The 22207-nt window shown below is 44.5% G+C and overlaps 1 protein-coding gene across 5 annotated transcripts in view; it reads right to left on the bottom strand.

Annotated features, from left to right (window-relative positions):
* PTGS1 (prostaglandin-endoperoxide synthase 1) overlaps positions 1-22207 on the bottom strand; it is a 125987-nt gene that overhangs the window by 77247 nt on the left and 26533 nt on the right. For 4 of the 5 annotated variants that reach the window (XM_033962228.1, XM_033962227.1, XM_033962226.1 and 1 more), the window contains 2 exons: positions 3671-3787; positions 3396-3536 (listed from right to left, as the gene is read on the bottom strand). In XM_033962228.1, coding sequence (XP_033818119.1) covers positions 3396-3536; positions 3671-3731 — 202 coding nt within the window. In that variant the 5' untranslated portion in view covers positions 3732-3787. Of the gene's footprint in view, positions 1-3395; positions 3537-3670; positions 3788-11445; positions 11482-22207 lie in introns of those variants that run through there. The other variant, XM_033962229.1, reaches the window with a different exon arrangement.

The raw sequence follows: 22207 nt of genomic DNA, 5'->3' as shown, positions 1-22207 counted from the left end.
GAACAGAATGGAGAATTTAAAAAAAATATTGCACAGAAAGGAAAGGGAAGTTGAGTTGTGCATGATATGAATTTGTTAATGAGAGAATGCCAGCAAGTTATAGAGATCTGCAAACCGGACAGGCAGTACGAAATGATATTATGGAAGATTATAGTCAAAAAGAGATAACAGATATAATGGCATGATTCTCCCAGCGGTTAGGGGAGCCTTTAGTTCAGAGGCTAATATGCATACAAGAGCTGGGAGTGGCAGGGTTAATGCTGGATCACATGGATGCTCCAGAATTTGTGAGATTAAGTCAGAAAACTACTGTACGAGAAGCATTGCACAACGTGCCTAATCCTGGCCAATATCAGCAATATTCTTTATTAGAACTAGTAGCAGGGGAAGTGGTACTTAGATATCCATTAGAATCAGATTGGTCCCCTAATGACAAAAACACGGTATATATTGAAAGATGCCCAACAAAGGATCAAGAAAGAAGCTATGACAATGGCAGTAAGTGTGAAAATGCAGATGCATATTTAGACACTGTCTTCATGACCGCCATGAGAAATAAAATAATCAGGACGGCTTCTCCAGCCTATAAGCAGGTGATCATGAGTTTTTTGATTAATCTGAAGTATTAGAAGCGGTTCGACAGCTTGGAGATTGTGCAGGAAAAGGGGACGTGCTGATATAATGTTGGAGGTAAGAGAGGCATCTGCAAAGGGCAATCTGGCTGTTTACAAAACAGTTGCAGAAGTGTATGCCATATAGAAGGGTACCTCAAGCTTGCCTTCATTTCAAAGAATAAAAACAGCCTAGCATTGCTAGCAGCCAGCATTTTTGGTTGGCTTAACCAATGTCAGCAGAAGCCTATGGGACATTATATCAATCTGACTCTGGAATGTTGATGCAGATAGACCCTAAATGCTCCTGCACAGAATTCACATACCTGAATGGGACAAAGAAGCCAGAGAATAATCCCATCTACCATTCCTGCAAGTGTCACACTTTCTTTATCAATTTTATTACTGACCTTTTTTTAATTGTGGCTTCACCTGGTGCACTTATAAACAAACCACTACCGCAGTATGAATTACCTCCTATCAATCTGTTGCAGTCTCCTGAGATTCAAGGGTGGAATGTGCAGCCATTTCTCCAGAAGCTTTCTTGTGGAATTTGGTATACGTGACAAACAGTGAATCTCAGGATACTTCATTAGGAGGGGTGGAGGCTAGTGGAGGCTGGAATCTTATCTTGGTTTAGAGTGTAGGCTGGAATCTTATCTTGGCTTAATGAATGTCCAAGTCTGCTGTTTACTACAGAAATACAGAGTGAGACATGATAGTTTGTTACGTAGCCAGTAATGTTAAAATAGCATAAAAGGAGCAATGGCAGGACTTTCCTTGGAATCCATCTGCACGCAGAAAAGGGAGAGTCCCGTGATTGTCCTGGTCCATCGGCTGCCTGATAAGGGGGATTTCCCGGCTGTGAGGGGCGGTATTGCTACAATCATGGTGAAGTTATTCTAATTCATTTGTGTTTTATATATTGCTGCTATGCAATTTATGTAACGATTACATTAGTATAATAAGTATTACCTTGTGCATGTCTCTTTGTATGCTGTAAAGTGCTGACTACATAACGAACTTGGAATTACAAAAACAAAGGTCACCTCTGTGGGAGAAACAGAGGTGAGAGGAGAATTGAGCTCAGGGATGAGAAAGTAAAGACCCTGCGAGCAGAGCAGGGAAAGATTGCCTCCTGTGTGGAGGAGGCGGGCGAGGGAACCATGTCTCCTGGAATTGAGGACAGACAGTCCTCATTACAAGTCCAGTGGCTGGTAAAGAGTTGAGCTGCCAATTGGGATGGGCTGGAGGACAAATTGGCTAATTGAACTGCTGTAAATAGTTTTATTGAGACTTTCAAGCCTAGACATCATATTGCCAGTAGTTACCTTAAATTAACAACAAGAGTTGGAAAACTTTTTTGTTGAAAGACATTGCATTTTTTTTTTCTATTACCACAGCTGTCAGTAAAAGGTTCTAATTTTAAACATTCCTGATTGCTTATTTTTTGTGACTGCTCTAACCTCCACCCAGCTCGACATCTGAACTCTGTTTTGTAACCACCTGATCTCGGTTACCTGTCCTAAGGAGCTTAGCTTATACCCAGGACTTTTGTGCGACCAGGGTTACACTAGCAGTGTGAGAACCCCAAAAAATCTTCTTTTTTAAAAATCACTATTTTCCATATGTTTTTGTGCTTTTTACATATTTCAAAAATGTCCTAGAGAAAAACACAAAAACAAGTCATAGGGATGGCTGTGTGGCAGCATTCCAAGTACACTGGACACATCCAGCAGTCTAGTGATCAGTGCAGTGAACTTCAAATAAAGGGAACCAGGAACAAATCTAACATTAACACCTTTATTTTGTATTGTGAGTCCTCTAGGAACACCTAAAACCAACTGGGCCTGATATTCCACGCTATTCAGCTGTATAAGTGGCACATAGCTGGCTATACTGTGATATTCAGTGAGAGACAATCTGCTATCTCTTGCTGAATAACAAGTTTAGAGGACTGGCCGGTGACTGGCTATGTTGGGTCCAGGAAGTGATGTCAGAGGAAGAGCTGAAGTTGGCGCCACAGCAGATTGGTGGTTGCTGCTCGTGCCAGGAATGTTACAGAGGTACGGAGGAAGGGAACCAACGTGCATGCACAGCAGTAGGGAGCAGGGAAGGATGGGGGTGGAGAGGAGAAGGGACATCTGCACCCTCACCAAGACAGTGCCCGGGATGGACCGCCCTCCCCCCCCCTCATTATGCCACTGGGTACAGTTGGTATTTTGTGGGTTATGGAAGGCTCACAATTTCTACCACAAGTGGACTATTTAGAATGGGATATAGCCATAGGTCCCTTTCTCTATAGTCCACTGCACTAAGCACTAGGTTATTCCTGAAACCAGGTGCTGCTTTAATAGGAATGATCATAATATCTGAAACTGTCACAGAGCATGGTATGTCACATTTTTGTGGAGATACAAGGATCAGTTACCTCTGGTCAGCTGATCAGTTAGGGCACCTTTATGTGTCTTAGTTGTGATAGAAACAGGTCTAGATAAAAATATTTCGATTTTTGTTCTAGCTGTTTTTATCTTGGTCCATTATTACTGTATTGCATGCCCACCTAAAACACACACCCTAGCATTCCCCCTTGCGATTTAGATGAACTGCAGGAAAATAAAAACAGCTCAAAGTTGCGTTTCAAAAAACTCACGACTTGAACGTTTTCCAGTGAAAAGTATTTTATGTATACGCCACTCTGTGCCATTTTCTGACGTTTTTCTCTTTGGAAAATGAGCACCATATTATCTCAAATTTTAAAAGTACTGCCACGAGTATCTGTACCTGTCAATACTAGTCTCATAAGAGTATCCCTAAGGAAAGTATTGTTGATGATGTCCCAAAACCACTTGAAGTTTGTTAGAATGTAGTGAAAGAATCCAGGTGTAGGCCGGAGGAATGCACGGATCTGTGTCCAAACTTTAGCTGCAACAAACCGAAGACCATTTATTAGCTTTTTAATTCAATAAATGTAATTTTAAAAAAAGAAAAGAAATAAAACTACCTGTATCAAGCCCTCTTACTCAAAAAAGTACTAATACTAAAAAAATAGTACTCACGGATGCTGCAGTTGATGCCATAATAACCAGTTTGAGTGCAATCACATTCATATCTGTCCATCCCAAATCGTACGCAAACCCCTTTGTGTTGACAAGGGAAGTAGCAGCAGGGATTCACTAAAACAGTAATAAAAGAAAATTAAAACACAAATGCTCCAGTCTTTATTAGAAAAGGCAAGATAAGCACAAACTCTGTAACCAATGAGAAATTTGGTTGTTTTTTTTCTCAGAGTGGGTGTAAATTGATATAATTTATTTATTTATTGGGATTGGCATTTGAGTGCTGTTAAGGCTGAATCTGGGAGCCAATTTTTTAAAGATACATCAACACCTTTGCTGCCTTTATAACATAAATCAAAATACAAGAACCCAAAAATATTTCTGGAAAAATAACAAATCTCCAACATGACCAGAAACTAAGGCCTCCTTTTATGAAACTGCGATAGCAGTTTCTAGCGCGGGGAGCCATGCTGAATGGTCTGCGCTGCTCCCAACGCTCATTGAGTTCCTATGAGCATCGGGAGCAGCGCTAGAAACTGTTATCACAGTTTTGTAAAAGTTTTGTATAATTCAATATACATATTTTTCCTTAGCGAGATGCCCTCAGAGAAAATAAACTCACCTAAGCATGCAACACTATCTCCCCTTTTTATAAAGTCATGTTAGGCTTTTTTTCGTTTTCTTTTTGATTCCTATTTTTTAGGGCTGTACATCAATTAAAAATTCTAACCGCACAATTAAATCACGATTAACATTTTTAAATGCATGATTAATCGCATAAAGCACTCCCTCATATTTCTTCCTGTATAGTGCAATACAATTCCCCCTCCCAATTTGCAGTTTGAGGACTCACAATTTTGATTATTCATGATTTCCTAAAACCAGAATCACCCCCACCTCCCGGACCTTACCTGGTGGTCTAGCGGTCTTTTGGGTAAGGAGTAATCTTCCTACGCTCCTGCCCCATGCAGATCACTCATATAAAATGGCTGCCATAAGTTCCCATCATAGTCTCGAGAGACTACAGGAACTCACGGCAGCCATTTTGTATGAGCCATCGCCACGGGGCAGGAGCATAGGAAGATCGCTCCTGCCCTGAAAGACTGCTAGACCACCAGGTAAGGTCCGGGATGCCGGGGCGAAGGCAGGAAGGAGGCGGGGGTGGGTCAAAGCCGGCCCAAAATTTATTCACAAATTTTCAATATTCGCGGGCCAGCTCTGTCTCTAACCCCCACAAATATTGAGGGAGGAGTATATATAGCAGATATGTAAACGCATTTCAGTTCAATTGTCTGATAGAAAGGCAGTATATCAAATCCAATTACATTTAAATGGATTAAGGTGACAACTACAATATTTTATCCAAACACTAATCAAGAAAATTAAAAAAAAAAACCCACAAACAAAGCCAAAACAAAGTAAGCTGTTGGATCACATGATTTACCATAACAAACAAATTCCTACCTCTGACTTCAAACCTCAAATTCTGAGACCTAAGAATCTCCTCTAATCCCCAGTGTGGGTTTTATAGAGAGGTAGGAAAGAGTTTTCCAGCGGACTGCATTCTTTTGATTTCTTGATCACCACCTGGCGAAACCTGTTATCCACATACTATGCCATCCCAAAAGCAAAACCCCTTGAAAAGTGCTCCAAGTCATAAACCAAACCAATTAAAATGTAATCATTTAAAATAATGTGAATAATTCCCAGATGCTTCCTGTCAGGACCAGTGATTACCAGCAGCAGAGAGCGAGTATCTCTCCTGCCGGGGAAGATTCGGGGGGGGGGGGGGGTCACGTGGGATTGCAGTAGGAGGGACTGGGCATCTCTCCTGCCACGATTGTTGCGGGGGGGGAGGGAGTAATTCCAGGATTTAGTAACCGGTATTGTTTATGACGCTGGTTAGAGAATCCTGCTTTTAGGCGAAGGACTGGCCCCTTCTTCACCTAAATGGTCATGTTTTAGGCGTTTAGGACTTGGGCAATTTTTTAGTCGGGAATGTGTTGTAAGGGTGAATAAACTGCTGAACGTAGAGGTAGGCCATTCTTTAAAAAAAAAAAACTCAATGTGGACTTTTTTTTTTAGAATGGACATTTCCTGCTGCCTACTTTCTGCGCCTAGGGACTTAGGCCGAAAGGAGACTTAGATGTTTCTTTTTATTATGCCCCTCCACCTGTTGTACTTAACTGGCTGTTTTCACCAGCAACATACAGTATACTTGGAAATTCAGTGTAGGAGCCTGGACATGTCCTGGCATTGAATTTTAGGTATAACACCAGTAGCAGTCAGCAAAACACTGATTATCAAAGAACATAAGAATTGCCACTGCTGGATCAGACCTGTGGTCCTTCGTGCCCAGCAGTCCGTTCACGTGGTGGCACTCTGGTCAAAGATCAGCGCCCAATATTTTTGTATCAAAATTATCCATCAATAAAGCAAGTCAGGATGATAACAAAGAAAATCACTTCTGTCTGCCTCAAGAAAGTTTTACCAGTGCGCATTTTGCAAAAATAGATTTTATTTTATTTGCTTTCCCTAATATACATCAGCTTGAGACACTTATTTCAAGGACAAAATGACCAGGAGAATCGACAGTATGGCAGAAAGCCAAAGGAAGAATTTCAGCCTGGCAGACGGGTTGGACCAATTAGTCTTTAGCATAGCAAATGATGAAAGTTAATTTGGTGCCATTTATGTGACTACGGTATGCAAAAGCAAATGTTTGTTTGTTTTTTTGCTGATTATGACACCTTTATGAAAAAACAACCCAAGAAATAAATGATATGGGATATAAGGTTTACTCAGTGTCATTTCTCTTATAAGTCTATCTACTTCCTTTATATGATAATAATAATAATTTAATCTGGCAATCAAGAAACAGGAAATAGTGTGGTCTTAATTCTTCTCCAACAGGCACACAAAACTGCAAAATCTGCAAACTACACATAAAAGTTTTTTTTTTGGGGGGGGGGTTTAATCACCATATCTTTTATTTTACGACATCCTATGTAGTTACTATTAGAGATATTCAACAATGACTGCAAATTTGGGGAAATACATGATCTTGATATTCAAATAGTTCTTAGAAACATCTAAGTGCTTTTTAAAAAAGATTGGACATCATACTTTTAGTCCCCGATTCTATATACAAGGGGGTGCTGAAAAGTTCTCAGAGCAACCAACCAACTTCCTGAATTCTGAATGTTATTTTGCCACTGTAGCTGATAAAAGTGTTATCTTATTTTGTTAAGTGCCAGTTTGCAGAAATGAAATTCTCTGTTTTGATATTGTTTCAGATCACTGATTGAACCATATCTACATCATTCTCTTCTTGGTTGGGCTGAGAACTTTTCAGCACCCTCTCGTATGGCACCTAAAACTTAGGCACTGATTAGTGTAGCACTTAAGCGCGATTCTATAAATGTTAAGTGCATTTTGTAGAATTGCACTTAGTGGAACCTAAAGTGGGCTTAGGCGTTGATAGGCATCCTACCTTAGGTATACCTTATTTATTCAGGGTTTTCTTGGCCTAAATGAGTGCACTTAAGTCCAAAACAAGTGCCTACATAAAAAAACGCCCACAATCTGCCCCTTACCATGCCTTCTTTCTGGTAGGCACCTTGGACTAGGCACCTACCATGTTAGGCACCTACCATCCAATTACATGCAATTTATGTCAATTACAAGGTGCCAATTAAGCCTTTTAATTAATTAACACCCCCTCCCTTTTTACTAAGCTGTGGTAGAGGTTTCTACTGCAGCCCAAAGTGCTAAATGTTCCGACACTGCATTACAAACCTCTACCACGGCTTAGTAAAAAAAAAGGGGGGTAAGTTAGACACCTAGATAGGCTAACTGTGCCAATCTAGGTGCCCAACTTTACATGTCATTTATAGAATCTGAACCTTGGGACCTAATTCTATACAGGCCCCCATTGAAAAAACTATGCTTAGTGCTATTCTAGAAACTGCGTCTCAACTTAGGCATGGCTTATAGAATATGCTTGGCGCCTGTTCCCATGACTAAAATTTAAGCATGACTATTTACACCAACTAAAACTTGGGGCGCAAACGTGGCTAGGGGGAGCAGAGAGGTGACAGTGCCCCTACCAAGATGGCATGGATTGAGTGTTATCTGTAACAGTGCATGTAATTTTTGGGAACGCCTATGACCAACCTATGCCCTTCCCCTGGCCAAGCCCGCTTTTGAGATCCACACAATAGAATTTACGTGCACAGCTTTATAGAATATGCTTAGCAAGTTGGGCATGCAAATTCTAATTAGTGCCAAGAATTGCTTGTTAAATTGCAATTATCAGCACTGATTAGCTTGTTAACCAATTAAGCTGCACGCAACTGTAGTCCCTATATATAGAATCCGGGGAGTAAAGGGCAATCCAATTAGGCACCCGAAGCTTATTATATAAGAGCATCTGAATACCTTGGTTCCATTACAGAATATTAGCGTAACTCAATATATATGCCCCAAACTTTTATGCACCCACATTTACATCAGCCATAGAGTCAGTGTAATTATAAGCCTCTAAGTGCACACACTATATACATTTTAGACCAGTGTTTTTCAACCTTTTTACACCTATGGACCAGCAGAAATAAAAGAATTATTCTGTGGACCGGCATCGGTCCATGGACCGGCGGTTGAAGAACACTGGGCTAAGTCGTAGGCCAGACCCCGCCCATCTCTACCCAATCTCCACCCCAGAACCCGCCCCCATAATAGTACTAGTTGCACCTTGCGCGTCCCGTGCCTCATCTGGAAGCCTTCCCTCTGACTATTTTTTTCTACCTTTTGTCATCTCTGGTTTATGCTTTCATCCTCTTTTCACTCTCTTCCTTCCAGCGTCTGCCCTCTCCGTCTCTTCAATCCAGCATCTGCCTCTTCCATCCACTATCTGCCCTCTCCCACTTCCATATGGTATCTGTCTTATTTCTATTCCCCTCTCCCCTTTCCATCCAGCCTGTGCCCCTTCTCTCCTTTTTACATGATTCATTCCAGCTTCACTGCTCTCTTCATTTTTATCTCTCCTACACCAGATCTAGCATTGTTATCCCTCTCTGCTTATTTCTCTGCTGACCCCTTCCCTTCATCAATCTCTCTACTTTCTCATGCCTGTCTTTCCCCTTCCCCTCCTCTAATTTCCCTGCCAGCTGTTTCCTTCTTTTTTTCCTTCTCCCTTCCCTCCTCCTCCTGTCCAGCAGTAACTCTCTTCCCTTCCTCCCCTCCCAGCAGCATCTCTCCTTCTCCTTCCCTCCGGGTCCAGTAGCAGCTGTCCCTTTTTTCCCTTGTCCAGCAGCTTCACAGACTCTTTTCCCACCTCCCCTCCCAGCAGCATCTCTCCTTATTCTTCCCTCCAGGTCCAGTAGCAGCTGTCCCTTTTTTCCCTTGTCCAGCAGCTTCCCAGACTCCTTTCCCTCCTCCCCTCCCAGCAGCATCTTTCCTTCTTCTTCCCTCCAGGTCCAGTAGCAGCTGTCCCTTTTTGTTCTCCTTGCCCAGCAGCTTCCCAGCCTCCAACAGTGGCTTTCTCCTTATTTGCTAGCGCAGCGATTCACTAAGGCAGCCTCGGGTCCTTTGATGGGTCATACCGACTCTGAGGAAAGAGGAAGTTGCATCATCAGAGGTGGCCACGACTCAGCAAAAGCCCCAAGGCTACCTTCCTGAATCGCTGCACTGGTAAGTAAGGAAAGCTGCTGAGAGGGGAGAAAGCCACTGTCAGAGGCTCCCCATGATCTCTCCGGCCCTGCGCGGACCAGCTGGAAATGACATCTTGTCGATCGAGCCAGCCCTGCAAGGATCGGCAGGAAATTGAAGTTCATCAATCTCGCTGGCCCTGCACGGACTGGCAGAAATTTCCTGCGGATCGACACCGATCCACAGACCGGTGGTTGAAGAACAGTGGTGTAGCATTTGTAGTCCATGATTCCATGGGTGTCAGAATAGGGGAGGCCACAGGGGTCATGACCTCCTTAAAAATTGGCAGTAAATGGCTCTACTCCCCCACCCACCTCCTCCCAGCCATTGTAATTTTAAATCTTTGGGCAGCCGTCGCACAGCATCATTGAAGAATAGAGCCTTCCAGGACAGGCCCGCTTGTTGACATTGCATGGCGGCTGCCAGAAGATTTTAAAATTACAGTGAGCAGGGAAGGTAGATGGGGAAGTCAGGAGCTGGAGAGAGAGGTCATGCCGCATGATCCTGCTGGAGCTAGGGCAGAGCTTTTTCTTCCCACCACCATCCCCCAAACAAAAAAGCATTCAATACCTATGCATGATTCTATCCATTGAAATCAGTGCTGCAGGTCCTATAATGCACCAGGTTGAATATGCATGAGATAGATGCTCATGCATACTACCTCTTCTAAATGTAAATTTTTCTCATGCATATAAATTAAGGATATTCTGAAAATCAGACTGGTTTGCTATCCTTGAAGACTGAACTAAAATAACCTGGTCTATACTGTGCTGCTCTATAAAGTGCCATCTACTCTATCTCCTGTAGAACTCCAAAACTCTGAAGGAGAGACATTTAGGAGCAGATGCAGAAAGCTCCACAGTGGAGATAGCATATGCATGGCTCTTCTGTGAAATCACTTCTCGAAAACAACTGCAGCATACCATAAGCAATGAGCATTCAAATTACTGTTAAAATCACAGCAATAATCTGTAGCTCATTGCCTGAGTAGGAATTAGCTAGGTACTGACAGAAAGGGTGACAATTGTAAAAAAAAAAAAAAACCAACTATCATGGTCATCAGCCCCAATCTCCTTCCCTTCCGGCCCAAACCCACCCCCATCTTTACACAAAAAAAAAAAAAATACTTCCTGGTGTCTAGTGGCAAGACTCTTCCCAGGTTCCCAGATTCCTGTACCTTAAAATGAGGCAGGAGCAAAATCTACTCACTCCTTCCTTCCTGCCTTAGATGCCAACATCTTTAAAATGGTGGTGCATTCTGGGATGCACAAAAGTGAGGCCAGTGTACAATATAAGAAAAAATTCCCCTGCATGTCAGACTGGCCCCACCCAGTGCATCCCAAGGATGCATCATACAGTGCAGGGTGCTGCCATTTTTCAAATGGCAATTCCAGAGGCAGGAGCAAGTGAGCATTATTCTTTCATCTTGTGTTAAGGTATGGTGAGTAGGCTCAAGTAGTCCTGAGAGAAGGCTCAGGGCTGGAAAAGTCTAGGCAACAATGATTTAATTTTTGTTAATCAGAGAAAGGAGGATTTAGGTCAAAGAGGGGAAGGAAGGGCTACCAGATACCAGGGAAACTGAAGTATGGGTAGATGGGTCAGGTAAGGGAGGAAGAGGGCCACTAGACTACCAAGGAAATGTTCTAAACTGAGTTAGAGAGTTGCGCGGAGACAGAAATCCCACCCGGCCCCGTGAGGAATCCCTCCATCCCCACCCATCCCCGTGAGGAATCCCTTCCGTCCCCGTGAGGAATCCCCTTCATCCCCGCCCATCCCTATAAACTTCAGAAATAGTTATTTCATTTAATTATGCTACTGAATTAAAGGCTCTGGTAGAGACCCATTTACAAATAAGCAAAGACACTTTATTCATTTGGAAATATTAATTGGGAAGAATACATACTTTGTAAACTGGATTCTACCAGAGCCTCTAATGTAAATATAAATACTCAGCTGATAAGAACCCCCAAGCTGTCAGCTGAGGACTTCCTTTGCAGTTGGCCGGGGGTCCATTTTGCCAAGCTTGGCAGGCTGCAATAGCGTCCCTGAGTCACAGATGCTGGTACCTCAATGGCTCATGGATGCTGCCAGCGACTGCTGTGCTTGGTGGAGGGGAGTTCTGGCCGTCTCTAGAGGAGGTCCTCTGCTGGCAGTGCTTGGGGATTCCCACCAGCCACAGCAAGGGTCAGCAAGTACTTCAACACTGTAGAAATAAAACCAGAAATGCATTTCCTTTTCTTTTGAACACAATACAAAGACATCTACTATATACATTTCTCAAAGCTAACATATTTTAATCAATAAATTCCATTTTTTACCTTTGTTGTCTAGAGACTTATTTTTCCTTAAAGTTGGTCCCAGTTTCTTTTTTTCTGCTTTCCCATCTTCTGTAAATTCTTGTTGCTGTCCATTGGTTCCTCCTACCATGGCCCAGCATTTATCTCTTTCTCATCTTTCGCCCCTGCCCACCAGTCCCATGCCCAACATTTCTCCTTCTATCACCCCTCTCCAGCACCATGCCACATCACTCCCTCCATTCCTTTCACCACTATGTCCAACATTCCTCCCTCTTGCATCCATTTCAATCTGTCCATTCCACCACAATATTTCTCCCTCTCAACTGTACCTCGCTCCCTCCCTATGACCAAAAATTCTCCTTTCTTCCATTCCCCGTGTACACAACCATCTCTTTCCCTCCCTTCCTCTCTCCCAAGTTCATGCATTCTGTGTCCAAAAATGCATTTCCTTCCCCACCTCAGCATCTCTTTCCCTCCCTTCCTCACTCCTAAGTTCATGCCTTCTGTGTCCAAACACGCATTCCCTCCTCCACCACAGTGTCTCTTTCCCTCCCTTCCTCTCTCCCAAGTTCCTGCCTTGTGTCCCAATACATTTCCCTCCCCCCACCCCACCCCATGGATGTGTAAGGAAATCTAATAAAAAGAGATACATGACAATTATCACAATGCAACAAATGCAGTTAATGGGCTCCACACCCTATTAAAAGTATTAATAAACCCTAACATTCCGCATTAATTCTCTCATACTTATAAGTGGTACAAACATTTGTCCACTAAAATGTGTAATTCAGTCTGTCATAGCTCTTCCAATTATGTGTAACCACTAACCAGTTAGCATAGTGGGCAATGTGCACATATACTGACAAGTAAATCCAGACCTACTCCAACTCTCTGCCATTGACCGCCCCAACCAAGAGGAGAAAATAATTGCCCAGTGGTTATCATGCACAAATGGCAAAAACTAACCAGTACACTTTAGCATATCCCACAGGCAATTGTTGCTGTGTTAAATGCTGGTGCCCCTCACACAACTTAGTAAAAGAGCCCTAAAAAGCATAATGCGTCTGTGCATTAATTTAGTCAACTTGCCTTGTGTCCAAAAATGCACTTCCTCCCCCCTTTTGCGTTCCACGTTTGCCTCCCAGCCCTCATCTGCCAGCAAATTACCATCCAAATGTAGCTCGAGCTTGTTTTTATAATATTTCTTTTGTTCTTCAAGCATGATTTGATCATTTCAAGTGTGTCTGTGGTATGTTGTTTTTTAAAAAAAATAATTAAATAAAGGAGAAAAAGAATTTGCCAATAAAGAAGAATGAAGAAGTTCTGAGCCCCTTCAACATTTCCATTCCATAAAAAGCTTTATGCAAGAAAAACAGAATAGCGCTGATAATAGAAGTACCAATACCATGTGTAGAGAAAGAGAAGACCCTCAAATGCTATAATTCAAGTCCTTGACTGTTTTCTTGGTAATAGATTTGTAGGGGCACATACTAAATGAACTAATTGAGTCATAAATTGATACCATCTATTCTACCTCAGATAAAGAAATTGAAATATATAGCTGGTCACCACAGATGTGCCAATTCCATATCCTGTGACCTAATGATTGAGATGCAGTGTTTTAAAGCAGTGTCCCACAAACTTATTAGAGCCACGGTAGTGGCTGTGGCTCAAAGCATCCGGAAGTGCACAGATATAAGAACATAAGAAGTTGCCTCCACTGAGGCAGACCAGAGGTCAGGCGGCCCATCAGGCCTATTGCCTGAACAGTGGTCCCTGACTAATTTTTGTAACTTACCTCTAATCCTATCCCTATAACCTACCTCTACTCCTATCTGTGCCCCTCAATCCCTTTGTCCTCCAGGTACCTATCCAAACCTTCTTTGAAGCCCTGTAGCGTGCTCCTGCTTATCACATCCTCCGGTAGCGCGTTCCATGTATCCACCACCCTCTGGGTGAAAAAGAACTTCCTGGCGTTTGTTCTAAACCTTTCCCCTTTCAATTTCTCTGAGTGCCCCCTTGTACTTGTGGTTCCCCATAATTTGAAAAATCTGTTCCTGTCTACTTTTTCTATGCCCTTCATGATCTTGAAGGTTTCTATCATGTCTCCTCTAAGTCTCCGCTTTTCCAGGGAGAAAAGCCCCAGCTTTTTCAGTCTGTCAGTATATGAGAGGTCCTCCATACCCTTTATTAGCTTAGTTGCACTTCTCTGGACTCTCTGAAGTACCGCCATGTCCTTCTTGAGGTACAGCGACCAGTACTGGACACAGTACTCCAGATGCGGGCACACCATTGCACGATACAGTGGCAGGATGACTTCCTTCGTCCTGGTCGTGATACCCTTCTTAATGATACCCAACATTTTGTTTGCTTTCCTTGAGGCTGTGGCGCACTGCGCCGACGCCTTCAATGTTGTGTCTACCATCACTCCCAGGTCTCTTTCTAGGTTGCTCGCCCCTAGCGATGATCCCCCCATTTTGTAAGTGAACATCGGGTTCTTTTTTCCTACATGCATGACCTTGCATTTCCCTATGTTGAAGCTCATTTGCCACTTTTTGGCCCACTCTTCCAGCGTTGTCAGATCTTTTTGGAGATCTTCGCAGTCCTCCATGTTTTTGACCCTGCTGTATAGTTTGGTGTCATCCGCAAATTTAATAACTTCACATTTTTTTCCTGCCTCCAGGTCGTTAATAAATATATTGAACAGGAGCTGTCCCAGCACCGACCCCTGTGGAACTCCGCTCGTGACCCATTGCCAGTCTGAGTAATGGCCCTTTACTCCAACCCTCTGTTTCCTGTCCGCCAGCCAGTTTTTGATCCATCGGTGGACCTCCCCTTGCACCCCGTGGTTCCATAGCGTCCTTAGCAGTCTTTCGTGTGGTACCTTGTCGAAAGCTTTTTGGAAGTCAAGGTAAATGATGTCTATGGATTCCCCTTTATCCACCTGGCTGTTTACCCCCTCAAAGAAGTATAATAAGTTCGTGAGGCATGACCTGCCCTTGCAGAAGCCATGCTGGCTCGACTTTAGCTGCCCATTGTTTTCAATGCGTTCCCAGATGCTGTCTTTAATCAGCGCTTCCATCATCTTTCCCGGGACCGAGGTCAAGCTCACCGGCCTGTAGTTTCCTGGGTCTCCCCTTAAGCCTTTCTTGAAAATGGGCATGACATTTGCTATTTTCCAGCCTTCCGGAATCTCTCCAGTTTTTAAGGATAGGTTGCATATTTATCGAAGTGGCTCAGCTATTTCGTTCCTTAGTTCCTTGAGTACCCTTGGGTGAATGCCGTCCGGACCTGGTGATTTGTCGCTCTTTAGCCTGTCTATCTGCCTGAGGACATCCACCTTGCTTACCTCTAGTTGGACCAGTTTTCATCCTGATCTCCTTTTATGATCTCCTCGGGTTCCGGAATGTTGGTTGTGTCCTCCCTTGTGAAAACCGACGTGAACAACTCGTTTAACCTGTCAGCTATCTCCTTTTCCTCTTTTACCACTCCCTTTCTGTCTCCATCTTCCAAGGGTCCCACTTCCTCCCTTGCTGGTTGCTTCCCCTTGACGTACCTGAAGAATGATTTGAAGTTTGTTGCTTCCTCCGCTAGTCTCTCTTCATATTCTCTTTTTGCTTTCCTAACCACTCGGTGACACTCCTTTTGGTGTTTTTTATGCTCCTTTTGGTTGTCCTCTGATTGGTCCTTTTTCCATTTTTTGAATGATGCCTTCTTGTCACTTATCGCTTTTTTCACTGTATTTGTTATCCACACTGGGTTTTTTGCTCTATTTTTTTTGCACCCTTTCCTGAACTTGGGGACGCACGGGTTCTGTGCTTCGTGTACTGTGCCCTTGAGTAGGGTCCAGGCTTTTTCTACGGACTCCATCCTCCTTGCACTGTCGTTGAGTTTCTTTCCCACCATTTTCCTCATGGCGTCATAATTCCCTTTTTTGAAGTCCAGTGCTGTCGTTGTAGTTCTTTTTACCTTTGATGATCCAATCTCTAGCCTGTACTGGATCATGTTGTGATCGCTGTTTCCTAGTGGGGCTAGTACCGCCACCTCCTTAGCAGGTCCCCCTAGTCCGTTGAGGATTAGGTCAAGAGTGGCATCTCCCCGTGTTGGTTCCGTGACCAGCTGTTCCATGAAACAGTCCCTAGTGACCTCCAGGAATTTGGTCTCCCTCATGCAGTTTGAGTGCCCGATACTCCAGTCTATTCCCGGATAGTTGAAGTCCCCCATCACCACCACACTTCCGTTTTTGCATACCTGCCTCAGTTCAGCCTCCAGATCCTGGTCGATTTCTTCCGTTTGTCCAGGTGGGCGATAGTACAGACCCAATTTTATGTCTGCTCCAGTTCCTCCGGATAGCTTAACCCATAGTGATTCCAAGTCATCCGCCCTTGCTGTTGTTTCCATCCTGGTTGAAGGTATGGAAACTTTTATATATAGCGCTATTCCTCCACCCTTTTTGTGTGACCTATCTCTCCTGTAGAGTTTGAACCCTGGTAAAGCCACATCCCATTTATTGTCATCAGTCCACCACGTTTTTGTGACTCCAATTATGTCTAGGCCCTTTTTGCTGGCTAAGACTTCCAGCTCTCCCATTTTAGCCCTTAGGCTCCTAGCATTAGTGTATAGGCAATGTAAGTCCCGGTTGTTCGCTGTGATGATGTCACGTGCATGCATGACATCATCACGTCAACATCTGCATATGCGCAAAAGCCCTCCAGACAGGCCCTGAGATGCCAGTGGGGAGTTCCAGCAGGGAAGAGGGCTGGAGTGAAGGAGAGGCACTGGTGCCGGCTGATTGCCTACAGGACGTGCCTCTTCCCACGAGAGGCACATCCTGTAAGCAGTCAGCATTATCACACTTTTCAATTGCAATACAAATAATATTAGCTATGTCATTATTTGCCCATGTGACCTATAATACTCAAAGAAAGATTGGCTGAACATAAAAGCTAAATGTGATTGGTTGGAAACCCCTATGGTTGAGGCTGAATATCGGGTGGAAGGTTCTTATAGGCAAAACAAAAAACAGATTTATAAATGTAATGCTATTACTCCTAAGGACTAACTATATAATTTTTCTGTAAATTTTTTTCTCTCAGTGGTAATTTCTCCAAATGGGGTTAGTTTTTTTTCTCTGTGTGAGCACTTTTGTTGTTCTTTTAAGGGAGGTAATTTAGGTATGAGGGCCTCTGATATAAAGTATCTATGAGGTCCTTTTATCAAGCTGCGGTAGGGGTTTAATGCGCGGAATACCACATGTTAAACCGCCTGAAGCGCTAGCCGCTAACACCTGCATTAAGTAGGCGTTAGTTTTTTAGCCTTCCGCGGGGGTTTAGCGCATGATGAAATGGCCGACGTGCTAACCCCGCTAGCGCGGCTTGACAAAAGGACCCCTATATCTTTTGTACCCTTGACCATTTTTTATCTGTCAATAACTATTTTTATTGATGTGTACTGTATATCTTACCTATAATTTCTACATACAGTACTTATATTTCTATATGATTAACTGATGTTTCCTGAATAAAGTTTTCACACAGGACCCCTCTCTATGAAAGAATATCTATTGGTATAGTACTCCCCCTTCCTCCCATATCATCATGATATTTTTGGCATCAATAAAAATGCTCTGATGTTTTAAATACATTGAGTCGAGAGATATCAGTTTTAGGCTATTTTCAACATATTCACTGCTGATTCACATACACACACACACACACATACAGAACCTGTTTAAGATAAGAATATGGGTTTTGTTTTTTTCATTTTCTGCTTTTAAATTTTAGTGTATTTATTTGGATTGTCTTCTATTTTTTTCACACCTTTCAGATATTTGTAGGTCTATAAACACCTCTGGGAACCTTCTTTAGACTTTACCTGCTAATTGAGACTTCTCTGCAGTAAAAAAAAGATTGTTGCGAGATATTTGCCCTGATGCAGCAGGATTGAGAGAATTTCTGCGAAACACTGGCCTCGTCAGCATCAATGCAGTGGCGGATAATCCATAATACAACCAATAAAAAGAATGAGTAATAAATGCAGTGGTAAAGGATCCACAACAGAGTCAAAAAAAAAAGGGGGGGAGGTAGCAGAGAAGATAACAGAGTACTCAAGAACTCAAGATAAGATAAGTTCTTTTTTTGATTTGGTAAAAGGACAAATGTTTTAAACCATTGTGAAACTGCTGATAGTGTGATCATTCCTGAGGCAGAAACTAGTGGGACTTGGGACCTGCACAAAATTGCATGATATTTATTTGAGAACATGAACTTATTAAAGAGGAAGCATTAATAATAGAAAAATATAAAAACAAGAAAAAATACGAAAAATAGATCACGGGGGGTTTTGGCTATGACTTTTTCAGGAGCAACGTGAGTGATCACTTGTGGAACCCAGAGGGGGTACATAGCGCTAGACTCGGAGGCTTTTTTTACTCCATAAATTATAAATGATATGAAGTATTACAAAGCAGACAAGTAATTAAATTAAATTATGTAAGCCTCAGGATATCGCAATGTAATATTGGGGTGTATATAATTCCATATTATGAGTCTATAAGTTGTCAGATCAATGTTGCGAGTCAGAGGAAAACCTGCACATCTTCCCCCATTGTAGAAACGTGTGTGTTAGTTAGAGGGGGGGTGTTCACCTGCTTTACCAAATTATGTAAGTTAGATCCGTACACATGAAAGCCATTTCTATAGCCTAGACCAGTGTCCTGCAAACTTTCTCGAGCTACGGCACACTAAGGAAAGTGACCGCACCTCGAGGCAAACTGAAGTGTACGGGCGTCACAGTGATGATGTCACACGCATGCGTGACATCATGTCGACGTCCGAACATATGTGAAGGCCCTTCAGAAAGGCCCCAAGACGCCAGTGGAGGGTGCCAGCAGGTAAGAGGGCTGGAGAGGAGAGGCGCTGGCTGATTGCCTACAGGATGTGCCTCTCACTGCAAGAACCATGTCCTGTAGTCAGTCAGCCGGTGCCTCTCCTATTCTCCAGTGTGCCGCGGCACACAGTTTGAGATACACTGGCCTAGACGCTCACATTTATGTGCATCGTCTGCACATAAATTTATAGGATAGTAGCACTTACACCCACTGGGGGAAATTCTATAAATAGCACTGAAAATTAGATGCTGGAAGGATCAGTGCTGAACCCCTGTTCTTTAAAGGAAACCCAACCTTTATAGAATACCAGCAAAGCATGCAAGTTGTGCCTACCTTTAAGCCCCAGCCTTTCACCTGATAAAAACAGGTGTAGATCGGATACACATAGGCCCTCTTTTTGAAAGCCAATTGCTATGACAACCCATGGTAATCACATCGAAACCCATTGGGAATTCATGGGCTTCAGTACTGTTGCCACGTGGCTTTGTAAAAGAGGGAATACTTAGGTAAAGATGGGCACTATTCCATAACTTGGCACCTAACTTTTGGGAATGCTCGTGATCTGCCCATGCCACTCCCATGGCCACATCCTCTTATGCAAAAGAAACGTTAGGCACCGAGGTATGAAACAATGTGTAGGAGATATCTGCTTGCACCTTCAACTGAGCACCAATTAAATGGCCAACTGGTGCCGATTTCCTCATTAAGTCACACGCAAATCTCTGATCTGTGCCCAAATTTCAGAACCCAATGTTCCACAACCTACATAGAATCTGGGGAATTACGTGTGCACATAGTTGTGTAAGTGTTAGCCGATGCCTATGCACTGTTCTTCAAATAACTACCGTATTTGCCGGCGTATAAGATGACTGGGCGTATAAGACGACCCCCCAACTTTTACAGTTAAAATATAGAGTTTGTTATATACTCGCCATATAAGACTACCCCTTCTTCCGCACACCTTCTGCACAACAAATAAAACTTAAAAGAACATCAGAATTTATTTCAACAATTTTAATTAATTCACTAAAGCTGAATAGAACAATAAACCCATGGGAGCTGCCATGCTATTTGTTTTCTAAACTGTTAACCAAACTGAAACTGTCAATGATAGAAGGAAGATAACACATAGAGGGAGAGAGCAAGTGCCGGGCAAGTCCCTAGCAAGTTTGCTGGCATGACAGTTTCCCTTTAAAAGCCTTCAAAAGCCTCCTGTTCGCCCCCGCAACTTCCTTAAGGGCTAGACTCCACACACGGCTGCATGTGCGAGAGACGTAGTAAAGAGAAAAGGGGTGGGGCCAGAGCGCCGCTGCTTCCCGCTGCGCAGGATGAAGGAGATGGCACCCTTGTCACACTGATGTCCCGCCATGGCCCCGCTGATGTCCCGGCAGGTTTACTAGTACCGTAAGCACCGTAAGGAGGTAAGGAAGGAGATGTTAGGGCATGTAAAGTAAGGGCATGTAAACAGTAGAGAGTTGCGCAGGGACAGAAATCCCACCCGTCCCCACCCGTCCCCGCCAAAGTCCCACCCGTCCCCACCCGTCCCCGTGAGGAATCCCACCCATCCCCACCCGTCCCCGTGAGGAATCCCCTCCGTCCCCGCCCGTCCCTATAAACTTCAGAAATAGTTATTTCATTTAATTATGCTACTGAATTAAAGGCTCTGGTAGAAACCCATTTACAAATAAGCAAAAAGACTTTATTAATTTGAAAATATTAATTGGGAAGAATACATACTTTGCAAATGGGTTTCTACCAGAGCCTCTAATGTTTATAAATTTTTATCAACACAACTAATATACTACTTTATCCTGAAGCAAAATAAAAAAAAAGAAATATAATTCTTTTCTTACCTTTGTTGCCTGGTTTCTGCTTTCCTCATGTTCTCATTCAATTCCTTCCATCCACTGTCTCTCTTCCTTCTGCATCTTCCATTTGCTCTGTTACTGTGCCTCTCCCTTTCTTCCCCCTTCCAAATTGGTCTGGCACCCATCTTCTTCTCTCCGCTCCCCCCATAGTCTGGCATCTGTCTTCTTCCCTGCCAGCGTCTTCTCCCTACTCTCTCTTCCCCATTTCCTTTCAGCGTCCTTCTCCCCCCATCTTCCCCATGTCCTGTCAGCGTCCTTCTCCCCCCTCTGTCTTCCACATGTGCTTTCAGTGTCCTTCTCCCCCCTCTGCTTCCCCATGTCCTTTCAGCGTCCTTCTCCCTCTCTGTCTTCCCCATGGCCTTTCAGCATCCTTCTCCACCCCCCCCCCCCGTCTTCCCCATGTCCTTTCAGCGTCCTTCTCCACCCCTTTGTCTTCCCCATGTGCTTTCAGCATCCTTCTCCCCCCTCTGTCTTCCACAAGTGCTTTCAGAGTCCTTCCCCCCCGCCCTTCCCATGGCCTTTCAGCGTCCTTCTCCCCCCTTTGTCTTCCACATGTGCTTTCAGTGTCCTTCTCCCCCCTCTGCTTCCCCATGTCCTTTCAGCGTCCTTCTCCCTCTCTGTCTTCCCCATGGCCTTTCAGCGTCCTTCTCCACCCCTTTGTCTTCCCCATGTCCTTTCAGCGTCCTTCTCCACCCCTTTGTCTTCCCCATGTGCTTTCAGCATCCTTCTCCCCCCTCTGTCTTCCACAAGTGCTTTCAGAGTCCTTCCCCCCCGCCCTTCCCATGGCCTTTCAGCGTCCTTCTCCCCCCTTTGTCTTCCACATGTGCTTTCAGTGTCCTTCTCCCCCCTCTGCTTCCCCATGTCCTTTCAGCGTCCTTCTCCCTCTCTGTCTTCCCCATGGCCTTTCAGCGTCCTTCTCCACCCCCCCCATCTTCCCCATGTCCTTTCAGCGTCCTTCTCCACCCCTTTGTCTTCCCCATGTGCTTTCAGCATCCTTCTCCCCCCTCTGTCTTCCACAAGTGCTTTCAGAGTCCTCCCCCCCCCCCGCCCTTCCCATGGCCTTTCAGCGTCCTTATCCCCACTCCTTCTCTACCGCCCCGGGTGCAGCACAGCCGGCCAGGTCCCCTTACTTTTGTGGCACTTCCCCGACCGACTGACAACAGCCCCGGTTCGACAAACCTCCCTGCCCTTAACTGTGAATCTAAATTACCTTATTACAGCTGCTGTAAGAAGATAATTTAGATTCGCGGCTACAGGGCAGGGAGGATTGTCGGACCGGGGCTGTTGTCGGTCGGTCGGGGAAGTGCCACAAAAGTAAGGGGACCTGGCCGGCTGTGCTGCAACCGGGCCGGGTGTGGCGGGGCGGACCGCCCCCTCCCTTGGTAGCCACTCGAACCGCGAGGCTACTCTCCTCCTTACCTGCACTGCCTGCAGCACAGAGCCAAACGGAAGTCTTCCCGACGTCAGCGCTGACGTCGGAAGGAGGGAGGGCTTTGTTTAAGCCCTCCCTCCCCTCCAACTTCAGCGCTGACGTCGGGAAGACTTCCGTTCGGCTCTGTGCTGCAAGCAGAGAAGGTAGGGAGAAGAGCCGCGCGACTGAGTACATCCAGCCCCGCAGGAACCCCGCGACCCTCGGAGGCGTCCCCACGGGATCCTCGCGACCCTAGGGGGCGTCCCCACGGGATCCCTGCGACCCTAGGGGCGTCCCCACGGGATCCCCGTGACCCAAAGGGGGAACCCGCGGGATGCCCGCGGGTCCCGCGGGATTCCCGTC

This window comes from Geotrypetes seraphini, chromosome 10 (genome assembly GCF_902459505.1).
Source record: "Geotrypetes seraphini chromosome 10, aGeoSer1.1, whole genome shotgun sequence".
In the NCBI taxonomy this organism is placed as follows: domain Eukaryota; kingdom Metazoa; phylum Chordata; class Amphibia; order Gymnophiona; family Dermophiidae; genus Geotrypetes; species Geotrypetes seraphini.
The sequence above is the reverse complement of the archived record's forward strand: the minus strand, read 5'-3'. Positions and strand labels throughout refer to the sequence as shown.